The sequence below is a fragment of the Zonotrichia albicollis genome, chromosome 1 (genome assembly GCF_047830755.1).
Source record: "Zonotrichia albicollis isolate bZonAlb1 chromosome 1, bZonAlb1.hap1, whole genome shotgun sequence".
NCBI classification, from domain to species: Eukaryota; Metazoa; Chordata; class Aves; order Passeriformes; family Passerellidae; genus Zonotrichia; species Zonotrichia albicollis.
Window position 1 is genome coordinate 28,502,046 of NC_133819.1, and position 12,534 is coordinate 28,514,579.

The 12,534-nt window shown below is 38.3% G+C and overlaps 1 protein-coding gene across 8 annotated transcripts in view; it reads right to left on the reverse strand.

Moving 5' to 3' along the window:
• Positions 1–1,626: 1,626 nt before the first annotated feature.
• Positions 1,627–12,534, reverse strand: part of ETV1 (ETS variant transcription factor 1) — a 66,940-nt gene continuing 56,032 nt past the window's right edge. For all 8 annotated transcript variants that reach the window (XM_026798581.2, XM_074536801.1, XM_074536794.1 and 5 more), the window contains 3 exons: positions 10,820–10,989; positions 7,202–7,303; positions 1,627–4,629 (listed from right to left, as the gene is read on the reverse strand). In XM_026798581.2, the coding sequence (XP_026654382.1) occupies positions 4,408–4,629; positions 7,202–7,303; positions 10,820–10,989 (494 nt within the window). In that variant the 3' untranslated portion in view covers positions 1,627–4,407. The remainder of the gene's footprint in view (positions 4,630–7,201; positions 7,304–10,819; positions 10,990–12,534) is intronic.

The window sequence follows — 12,534 nt, forward strand, 5'->3', positions numbered from 1 at the left end:
AAAAGACAACGCACTGTTGTCCCCTCTTCTGTAAGAGCACAGGGAGGGGAGGGCCCAGTGCTGTACTGCAGATACTCCAGCTCTCAGCCTGGTAGCTTAGCAAAATTCAGTGGACTTTGAACTGGGGTTTCTGATGCAGAGGCACCTGCTCTCAGCTGCTACCTCCTTTCCTAGCAGAGCAGCCTCAGATATAAAACCAAACCAAACCAACAAAATCAGAAAAAACCCCCAAAAAACAAACAAACAAAAAAAAAAAAAACCACAACAAAAAACAAAACAGAACACCACAAAAAACCAACCAAAAACTCAAACACACAACAGAAAAACCCTTAGATAAGCAGAGAACTGAGAAATTAATTTCCTAGGCTCTTATGTTAGAGGAATATTCCAAAGTGATGATTCTTAGAATATAAGATACCATATTAATTATGACTCTCAAAAAAATCTTTGAAGGAGACTATTTAGAAAAGTCCTCAGTACTATTAATGTGAGCACTGAATAGGGCTGTTTATGGGTGCTATTACCTGTGAACTGAAGCTAATGCTCTTCAGAGGAGAAGGTAGAGCCATTAACAACTCAAAGATTTCCTCATAATACCTTTTGTACACATTGATCTGTTTCCTGCTATTAAAAACCAACCAAACAAAAAAACCACAAAGAAGGCAAAAATATTTAATAGATGATATTGTCCTGTGAAAATGGACTTGAAGCCCTACTCAGTCAGATGTCAAGGGCAATAAAACTCTAAGCATTAATCCCTGGGGAATAGTCCCATGTAGCAGAGAATCCCAAAGATGAAAAGATTCTGAGTAAAGGCCTCTTTCCAGGGAATTTCTGGAGAAAAGCATTTATGTATCCCAGTTTCCCCCGGTAACCTTACCAGACCATGGTCAGGACAACAAGCAGATTTGGTCTGAGAAGCAGATGAAATTTGCTCTTTCAGTGAATGTAATGTTAAGGTTGTTAATGTAAGAAAGACTGGTGTAACCTTGGAGAGAAAAGGGCAGACTCTTTGCCATGGAAGTTGGATCCCTAAAGAAAAAGAAACTGTCTCAAACTTGTAATGTTAACTCTCTCAAATGGATTCTGAGGGATTCTGCCAAGTCCTTCACTAACTTCACCTGTGTCCAGCTATTGGTGCAAGTGATCTGGGATGGCACATGAAAGCTGAGCCCCTTCAGCTGTTCCACAGCACTGGGTCTTGCAGTGATGCCTCCTGACTTTGCTTCACAGCAGCTCTGCCCTGTCTGCCCCACTGCTGTGCCCAGCACAGAGACAGACCAGCAAACAGAGACAAGCTCACTCTATTACAGCTCCCACTAAAAACAGGTGAAAGCTGCATGTTCTCTCCACTTGTGGTGCAGCTTGAAAACGAAACCAAAATACCCCCAAAGCAGCCAAAGGAAAACCCAGCCCGCTTACCCCAGCCCCAAACATCCCACACTCAAATCCAGTAAGGTATTAAAATGCCCTCTGAAAATGTGTAAGTGTTCTTAGTAGGAATCAATCCCAAAATATACATAGACCATCCTCCTCCCTTTTGTCAGTCAAATACCATGCTTTGGTAATCTAACTCCTGACTATAACTCATATATACACACACATGAATTGTACATACGCCACCTGTTTTTTCCCCGTTCTTTTTTTTCTTTTTTATTTCTTTTTTTTTTTTTTTTTTTGGTTACCCTTTGAAGCAAGCCATTCTAGGCACTGGGGACAGACCATCCTCTCCTTTCCCAAAAGAGTAACCTTTCTGCAGGGGCCTCTCCAATCCAAATGGTTAGGAATCCAATACACAACAATCTTGCAGAAATCAGCTGCCAGATTTATTATTCTACCTGAAAACCCCCAAACAAAACAAAACAAAACAAAAAAAAACCCAACCCCAAACAAACAAAAGAGTGGAATAAAAATAGACTTTAAATAAACCTCTTAGGTACATTTTAAAAAGGGTTAATCAGTTCAGTGAAAGACCTTTTTGTCTTCTGCTGAGAGATCATGTAATGTTGGTCTGACTGCTTGTTTTGTTCAGTGAGTCACTACCGTATACAGATATATATATATTTTTTCTTCTTAAATATTACACATTCGATGCAATTTTAAAATCTTTTTTTTGTCCAACCCCTTTCCCAAATACCCACATCCTGCCACAGCCAAGAGGCGCTCTGTGCTGACATTAAAGAACCAAAACCAATCCAAGGACTTTTCATCAAAGCATGTTTCATTTGAACCTTATTTCAATGGAAACCACATATTTTTTAAACAATATTACTGAACATTCTCCCTTTCCTTTTTGCTAGTTCTGCAATTTTAGACGTCTTTTTTTGAGTTGATCACCAAGTATTTAAGTGCCATTGAAACCTATGAATGACAGAATTAGGTGGCATATTAAGGCATATATCATAAAATATGTTGTCTCATGGATCTGGGTAAATTAAATACCTGCCCAAATGCTTTTTATGCACCTGTGGTTTCTAGTGACCACTACTTCTTTACTTTTGATTAAATGTGTATTAAAATATTCATAACTTAAGTAGTGTCTTAACTGACAAAGGATGGAAGATTAACCCACCACCTAGGACTGTCTTTGAAATCCATTCATTATGATGAAAGTTATTATTGTCTTTTTATGGTTATGTGTTTATTTTTCCCCCACTTCTTGACAATCTAGGAAAACGAGGTACTTCATATAACAACTATTTAAATTTCACCGGGCAAAAAATTAAATCCAATTCTTAGCTTCCTCTCCACCCCTCCAACTTATGAATTATTGTATTTCAAAAAAGGTGCTCATAAATATTTTAAACTTTTGGGGTTTTGCCACTTTTTGTTTTTGTTTTACATAGAGAATAGCACGTGTGATTTGTGTCCAAGGTAACCCCTCTCAAAAAATAAAACAATTTGAAAAAAATAACAAAACAACCAAAAAAACCCCTCAAAATTTAAATTGTCTTCCGAGCATATCCGATCACATTTACATTTAGTGTCCAAAACAAGTTGATTGGTAACACCAGTGCCAGCACTACAACGTCATACAGCAACTTCATGGTATTCTTTGACAGTTCATCTCTGTTCCACCGAAAATTACAAAAGGTTCTGCAGAGCTTTCCTTAGCAAGCTGAAGCTTACTAGTCATTTGTGGATGCGCATAAAAGCTGCTTATAGCACAGCTATGGCGTAAGCTATTTTCTAAGCAATAAATGGTTCAAGTCATCTATTTTGTCCTGAAATGCTACCTGTAGTTACAGCATTGCTTATAAATGGTCATAGTAAATTCAGCATCAAAGAGAATATTACAGAAAAAGACAGCAGCAGAAGCATTAGCATTATCTAGTATTTATATATGTTATCAACATAACACAGCAGTAAAAGGTTTAAATGCATATTAATGGGTACCGTGTCTAAAAATTACTAAAGTACCTATTTAGTGTATTGGATATTTTTCTCAAGGAGTGCTTGCTGTGTCTAAACAGCATAATTAGATATGTGACTTAGTACAGTTAATTCCTATTGATTAAATAACTTATTTATGTACCAAAGGAAATGGAAGGATACAAAATGTTTTCTCCCTCCTGATCATGATCCTGTATTTAATGCTGACATGATCATCAGAAAGCCTACTCCATGTAATTACTACCCTCAAATGGATCTTGAAAAATCAGCGCCATAGCATGGACCATATATGTATAGCAATGTGGCACCAGATACAGCATGCAGCTTGCAGTCTGAAGTCAGGGATTTCACTGCTTGGTCACTGTACTTATGGCCAGTCTGTCATTAAATAGGATTTTTTTTTTAAGTCATACACAAAAAAGAGAAAAAATAGAAAAAGAATTAAAAGAACCAAGGAAAAAAATAGGAAAACTATCTGGTTGTTCACAGAGGCAAGGTACAAGTTCTGCCACTGGAAACTTCTAAATTAAATGCTGTGGTATATGCTTTGCTTCTCTTTTATTACTGCAGAAAGACAATTAGGAATGGCAAGAAAGAAATGCCCTAGGCATGCTGTGCTGATATCATCATCAAAAGTGGTTATTTTGCACAATGAGAATTAACTGTACTACGGATACCCAGAGAAAATGTACAATATCTTATGCCAATATGAAACAAAACAGACATGATATAGCTTTTTTTTTACTTAAAACCTGTATGTTCCCTTCCCAAACTTAAGTAAAAAGCAAACCCACCCTTTTCCTCCTTTTACACAGAATAACATTTAGGTTCCAACCCTCCTCTTTCAAATAAAGTGCGCTGTCCATGGCAGACCATAGGAGTAATGCAACAGGAAAAGCCCCTTTTTAGTGTACTATTTAAAAAACAAACTGAAGTCGATTCAGCTTTCCTCTGGGTCTTGGGAAAGAGGAGAAGCTTAAGGGAGGGGGAAGCACCCCTTCAGTGTCACTGTTGTTAATAGACATAGCCTTCGTTGTAGGGGTGGGTGTTGCAGCAGCCCCCGTCCTGCATGTAGACCATGCTCTCGTCGAAGTGGGACAGAGGCACAGTGTCCTCCTCATTGATGTGGCGCTCCATGTCCGTCTTCAGCAAGGGGCGCTGGTTGTCGGGAAAAGCCATGGAGAAAAGCGCTTCAGGGTCACAAACAAACTTGTACACGTATCTTTCTCCAGCCACCTTGGGACAACACAAGGGGAAAAAAAGGCGCAGTGTAAGGCCTCATGTTTCGCAGCTCCAAGTTCAACAGTCTTGCAAAGAACTCACCTTTGTTACACAATTAATAACGTGACAGCAGAACTGGTGAGCTAAAAACCTAGCAAAGACAAGTGGAACCTGCCAAAGCAGACTGTGCAGAATGCTCTTGATTTTGCCACTCATGACATCCTGTTGGAAGATGAACTAAGTACTCTGCTTCTAAACATTTGTTTGCGACTGCTTCCTATACTTAACCACAAATGGAACTGTTCTTATTGGAAAATGTAAACAAATTGTCACTACAGTGGCAAAATAAAATTACACACTCTGTGTGCGAAGTGGAAAAAAGAATCACATTGCACTGCAGAGATCTGGATTTCACTTTACACAGATTGATTCATGCTTACGTATAAAAGCACTTTAGTTATAGTGCCTGCTGATTGTACAGGGACAGTGTAAGCAAATACGTAGGCTAATATGTACTTAGCAATTGCTCATGCAAAGCTGGGACATTTGGATTTGCTTATGGAGGGGATATTTGTCCAAAGATCCTAAAGTTTTCCCTTAATCAGAAACAGCCTTAAATGTCTACGCTTCAATTTCCTAAAAGCTAGAGAATGATAAAAACAACATAAAATTGCTATCTTATTACAAGCAACAAAGAGAAGTCAATATAGTGTCTTCTCAAGTAGCTTATTTTAAAATTTGTGCTTAAAAATATGCATTAGATTGCATGCTCACAATTTATTAAAATGATATTACAATAAAATCATATTGTCTGCTTCTTGCAACTCCAGCTACCATAGCAATGAAGTGAGTTAGTGAAGATGGAAAAAGTGTTGGAAACTTAACTCTCTTCTTATGGGTGCAAAATAGTTTGAAGCACCTCCTTAAACTTTCAGCTCATTTATTCTACAAATAGAATTTGGTAGGGACTGTATCTGCAGCAGAATTTTTAAAATCAAAATAATGTCAACAAGTTTGATAGACTAGAGGCTGCACTCAGAAATCAGGCTTTTGCATAACTGGCTATCATTGTTGATTTTGAAAAAAAGGAGGGAAAATATGCATACAAACTTTGTCATAAAGAAACCTTCTTTGCATCTACAACGCCCATTAGTTTTTAACATACATGAACTGGCCAGACAGACTGATCCCAGGAAAAACCCAAAACATTGCTATGTCAGAAAAATAAGCATACAAGCTAGCTTTCAAAACATGTGCTAAATCTATTCTTGTAAATAATAAAGCAGTAGTTTAGGATGTAGCAAGTAAGTTGTCCAAAGCACTTGCAAGATTTCCACGTTAAATGGATGTGTGGGTTGGGGCAGCATTATCAGCCTTCTGGTATTTCTATCCCCACCTTTTCAACTTGCCTCACTCTGCTATTTTTTTTTTTGCCTGTGCTGCCTTTGAAGTGTGCTGGCAGCACAGTTGCCTATGCTGCTGAGCTGTAAAATGCAACAAGGAACTCCTCTGCCTGAAGCACCAGTCAGCAAAACCAAACACTTCTGGTTCTCTCTGATCACATCCAGTCTCAAATGCACCTTACAAAGACTCTGTGCACTGTTACATGACACACAAAAATGAATGAGGTGCTGAGCTACTGGAGAACTGTAAGCCAATACTAGCCCAGATTATTGTCCAAGTTGATTACTGCTAGTGGAAAAGGAATGCACTACAACAATCCCATAATCTAAGAAAGGGAACTTTTCAGACTTCACAAATCCTACTGGAAAAGGATAACTTGAGTAACTCTCCCAGTAACCTGAGCTAAGAGCACTGTTTCCATTCATGGAATTGGCATATGACAAGTTTAAACATGTTCATCATCACTGGTCACAAGACCAATGTGAAGAGACATGGAATAAGTTTTGCAGTCCAAGATGTTTATTATGATCTTTGATCACACCTGGCAGTTTTGTAGATACAGCAGACTGGCCTCTCCTATTGATTTCTCAATCTACATGGTACTACACAGCAAGATTTAAAAATCAGCAAGCCACAGCAGGAGGATGGCTTGAATACTGTCAGCAAGACTAGTCCGTAATAGATAAATTATTGTTATATATTTCTCTTAATTCAGTCTATTATAAATATTAAAATCCATTCAAAACCACTATTACTACAACACTATTGGTAAAAATATTAAAGTACTTGGTATGTTAATAGGCATAATTATTCTCCCCTATCTTGCACTTACTAAAGTACCCAAGCACTGGGCAGATAATTTAGATCTGCAAAACATTAATCATACTGTACTCTACCATTTGCCTTTTCCAGCTGCCAGGAAGCTCTTTTGGATATTTTTGAATGTTACTTCTTTCCTTATAATCATGAAATGCATTGTGTGAACTGAAACCACAGACAGTTTTTACATAGAAAAAAATATCTTAATGCATATGATGTACATAGTAGGCTCAAAAGCTTAGTGTTGGCCAAAACAGATGAAAAAAACTACCTTAACCATGCAATTACAAGGACTCCTTGTAAACTGACCTATGGATTAACATGCAAGACTCTGGTGAAATGTAATACAAAATTAGGTCCTCACCTTTTGCATGATTCCCTTTTCATAATAATAGCGAAGCGATCGGCTAAGCTTATCGTAGTTCATAGCTGGCCTGTTCTTCTGAATCCCCCAGCGACGTGCCACCTGCCACAAAAATGGATTAGCAATGATTTGTTAAATGCATTTAACAAGCAGATCTTATCATCAGATACTTTATTTAGGGATGCAGGAGGGAAAACCCTGCAGGTGCAACAAATAGGAAAAGGTTGCTATGACCTGAATTTCCCATGTACTATCATGAATTTTAATTGGATCTGCATTATCATTAAACTTGTAATAGATTTACTGGACAACGTGGTGGATGGTTAGGGTTTTTTTTTTGCTTTTTAATAAAGAAAACCAATGAAAAAATAAAGACATATAAAGAGATGATGGACAAAAAACATTTAGCAAGTTCTACCAGAAAACTTTTACAAAACCTTTCAGTTTGATATTATGGATAATTTGTACCATGTCTATCTTTTCCTTGCTGCCAGGGAAAAAACTAAGTTATTTTAAACACACACGCATGCATATTTAGTTCATGAACTAATACAGACTGTACTTGGAATGACAGCAGTGTTGCAATTATTAGGAGATACAAGACAAAACAAAAGACAACTCCCAGTCTTAAACACTACTTCAGCAAAAAAAAAAGAATTATCTGAGGAGGCAGAATAATCACTTGGAAGAACTATATGGTGGAATGAAGAATGGAACAGGAATTTCATAGTTTCAGCTCTATAATTTCCCCTTAAAAATAACAATAAAAAGTGAATTGCAAGTAACTCATGAAGTGATTCCATAGAGAACAATATGCCTTCTGCTCTGACTTATGTTTTCTACTTGACTTTATGCTTCCTGTTTAATTGCTAAAGATAGTTTTGGACAAAGCGACCCTTTGTTTAAAGAGCTTAACTTCTTATTCCTTGCCTGAAATTTAATCGGCTATTGGTGACATTTCAATTACTGTCTGTAAAAATGACTGTAATATCACCTGAGGGAAAAAAAGGCAGAGCTGATGAACTCTTTGAAGCACATTTTATAAAAATGATTGAGAGGTGCATATGCATACAGCTCTGGAAAAAGGACAGAGTAGCCAGCAGCTTCTCTGCAGACTGCTCTGCGAAACTTCCCGTAGATGTCTGGAGCTTTTTGATGCAAGCCATGGCAACACGCAGCACTAAGAAAAATCTATGATTTTGGTGTCCACCTGGACTATAATTTCTAAAATTTCCTTTGAAAGCATTATTTCCTTTCAGTGGTGCAGCTTTTCAGGGTTATGTAAATTATCACAGTTCTGCTAACTTCAGCTACATTTTAGCTGTACTGACACACACCTCCAATCACGTACATTTATTCCAGCTGCAGATTTGGCCCAGATGTCTAACTTTGATTCACCTATTCATTTTTGTAACACATGACCACATCACTCCTTTTTTACCCCTTCCAAGGTTTTTTTCTGCATTAATCGGAGTCCTAAATGTCCCCAACATAACAGGCTTGCCAAATAAATAAATACACAACAAAGATAAACAACAAGTAATGGTGAAGAATATGTTATATTTGTGGTATTTTGAGACTCCAAAACAAGCAGTCAGGTCCAGCTCCCATCCCTGAACTGCACAGCATTTACCTAGTCCTGCTCTGTAGAGGGGATTCCACTCTTCTACCCTACCTTCCTGCTGAAGGTTGCTGTCCCTGTGACAAGCCTGCATAAATGGACCTATGCCCAATTCTCAGGCTCCACAGTTCACAGTCACTTATGTCCTGAATGAACTATGGCACTCCAGGAGCTGATACATATTCATTTTTGTTGTCACTCTCTAAGAGGGCGTAAACCTCCAATAAGGAATGGATGGAAAGGTCGTGTCACTGACATCCTAGCTTGCCACAGCAGAACCAACAAGCTCTTTGATTTCCTTTCAATTAATACTAGGCAACCAACAGAACTTGTGCGACTTCCCATAGGCTATTCTTATTTTAATTGACTGTTTCTGTCAGATTCATGACATTCATGAAAAAAACAACTTCAAGTCCTTTGTACTTCTAGGAACACACAAAGTGAGGCAACCTTCAAGCCTCCTCCAGATCTTGGATGCAGTGCTGCTCAAAAAGCAACTTCTACATAGCCAGACATGCAGATGATCTGTTTAAGTTAAATTAGAATATCCAATTCTTCAGGGAATTACACAATAAGAAAAACAGGGGTTTGTTACTTTCCTTTTCTTAGCTAATAAATCTAAAAAGTTTTTGCACCATCTGCTGGAAAGCATTTCTCAATAAAATGCTTCAATCTTTAAAAAAATTTGGTATACCTCAAAGACAAGACAAAACTAAGAGAGTAAAAACTATGAGACTAAGGTAGGGGGAAAAAATCATGTGCATCATTCACCAAAACCAAACAAAAAAAGTTCCAAAGATTTTGCTCTGTTCTTAGGTTACACAACTAAGGAATCCATGTAGCCTGCTAAGGATGCAGGCTTGCCAGCAAAGTTTCAGTATCATATTGAATAGAGCTATTCTGAGTTCGAATCCTCAGATACACAATGCCAGGATCTGCCTGGTAGTGGTGACTATCACTAGAGCAGGGGATGCTCAGACAAACGAGTGCCAGCACCTGGGTCCTTGCAGCAACCTGCTCCTCAGCCAGACCAGGTCGGGAAGGAAAGGGACATCAGTCCTGACGCCATCCCCAGCTGCTCCAGCTTCTCCACAGAGCAGTTAGCAGACAATGTAAGTAACATGCAAGAAAGCTTTCAGACTCCTAATGCCAGTAGATGAATGGCAAACAGCATAAATAGCTGGTGGAATGCAGAAGCAGCCATAAACCCCCAAGCCTTCCCACTCAGCTCTAACTCAGAGAGGATCCTGTCAGAAAATTTGATGTAGTCCTCTCTATTAGAAAACCATATTCAAGGGGCAAGAAAAGTAAAGCAGAATGATACTGCCTTTTGACAAGCCTAATTAAACCCTCCACTTAAATTTTACAACAAAATTCACATCCACCTGATCTTCCAACAATTTCCATGACAGTTTAGAATGCAGGCTAGGTTACATAACATTACCCAGTCCAAAACAGTTTACATAATAAAACATTCAATTTATTCCTGTTTATCACACAAGTGAACTAAGACACGCTTCAGCAAATGTTCATGAATATAAGTAATTTTATCTACCCCATGGTTGAGAAGAGCCATGCATGTGCATGAGTGTCTGCAAGCCTAGGATCTAAGCCTGTACTAAACAATCTAATGATTCAATCTAATGAACCTAATATTTGGTGTTGAAAGACTAATAAGGGACAAGTTTTCAAAGGATTTTGGAATACAGTTACATCCATAAAGTGATTCTGAAATATGCAGACCCCACAATTAATGTGAACTATTTACTAACTCTAGTACTTGCAACACTTTTATTGTTTTGTGGGACTAGAAGTCAAATCTATGCTTAGCCACACCTCTGTCCTAACTGAAGCACTTCCCTTGCCAGTCCTTTATGTCACCCTTCTAAAGCACTACTGAAGCAAAATCCCAAAGGAAAACAAGGCCTAAGTCCAACGGAGCACAGTTAAGTTTGCAGGACGGGGCAGTGGGTGTGAGAACATGCTGTCTAACTCACCTCCTCTGGCTCAATCAGCTTGAACTCCATGCCTCGGCCAGTCCATGCTATGAAGTGAGAGTTTGATGGGTCGTCCAGAAGAGCTACCAAGAACTGCCAGAGCTGCAGCGAGCCGCGCCGCTGGTACGTGGGGCCCTCGCGGTACATGCCCGGCTCCTGTTTGACATCTCCTGCACACAACGGCAGCAACGTTAGAGGAGCAATGCCCTGCAACACCCTCACTCACTTTGCCAGACGAGTTGGCAAAGCAATCATTAGGGGTAACAAAACAAAGGGAAGAATCAGCCACCCTGAAGTGCAACATTCCCCTGTTTGCTGGGGACTTACAATCACATTTTAATATACTAAAAAGCATTTAAATTCATTCATGATTTATGGAAGTCTCACTAAGTCTCTCCCCATGTAAGTCTGATAAATGCAAGTCTCTTGCAAACCATTTTGTAATATCTTATCTTTGAAAGCAAGTTAACTATTTTTGAAGCAGCTCTGAAATGTGCAGAACTGTGTTTGTGTACTATACTTTGCACAGGCCCCGGTTTTGGTAAAGTAATGTAGGCTTCATAAAGGAGCAAAACCCTATTGAGTGAAACTTCTCTTGCATGCAAATGCTTCTAAGGAAATTTTGACATAGTATTTGACTTGGACTTAAACAGCATGTCCTTTACGTATAGGCATGTAAATCCTGCAGATACACAAGTTCCTCTGTGGCATATTGGACTTGCATATGAGCAAAATTACTTTTACTCATATCTACATATTAAATTCCCTCTGAAAAGCAATAAGTTAATTTTTCTAAAATTTTAAGTCTAGAAAAACATTTTTAAAAATATCAATAACATTCTACTAGCTGTTCTACAAATTGCCAATGAGAAAACCATCCTGTTACACCCATACTGTCTTTGTTGTTTTTAAATCATATTTATACTGAACAACTCCTGCAAACAACAACAGCTGAAAGGTCTGATGCTGAAGCAGACAGTATTTTTTTCTCCACACAATGACTGCAATCCTACATATACTGGTAAATTCCTCATTTCAACTATCAAAACAGTAAAGCCTCCAACAAACAGTGTGACCTGTTTAATAAGGAAAGTCAGGAATTTAAATTCAGCCACAACATTAGGATGCTCTGACAGCCATTACAGAATGGCTCTGTGTAGTGAAAGGCAGAATAATAATATTAAAAATGGAGCACTTCCTTTTGTAATCAGGAAAGAAAATTGACTCAATAGCTGTGGAAAACAAATAAATCAGCACAAGGCTTTTTGGTTTATGTGAGGTTCAAGTTCCAGTCCTGAAAGTCCTCCTTTTTCAAGGACAGGCTTTTTCCTTGTAATGATAGCTGTGCAATGTGCAAATAGCAAGCACAGTATTATACAGGATCAAATTCTTTCCTTGTGCTGATCTTTGATTTCAAATGAAGCAGCTAAGAATCTACTTCTGAAACATCAAGACTAGTCCTGAGCTTATCCAACTTTTGCTTTACTGACCAGAATTTGATGACACATCTGCTATTTTTCCCTCAAAACATCATGATGCAAGCATAAACACACCTATTTGCATCAAGAGTTCAGTCTTCTAGAGTACAAGGTGTTCTCTCAATGGGCAGTCATAGAAGCTAGCAGCAGACAGCTTGCTTTGCAGGCACAAAAATACTTCTTAACATTTAATTCTTTTACTGTACTTGTATTTCTTTTTCATTTTCATTCCCTTTC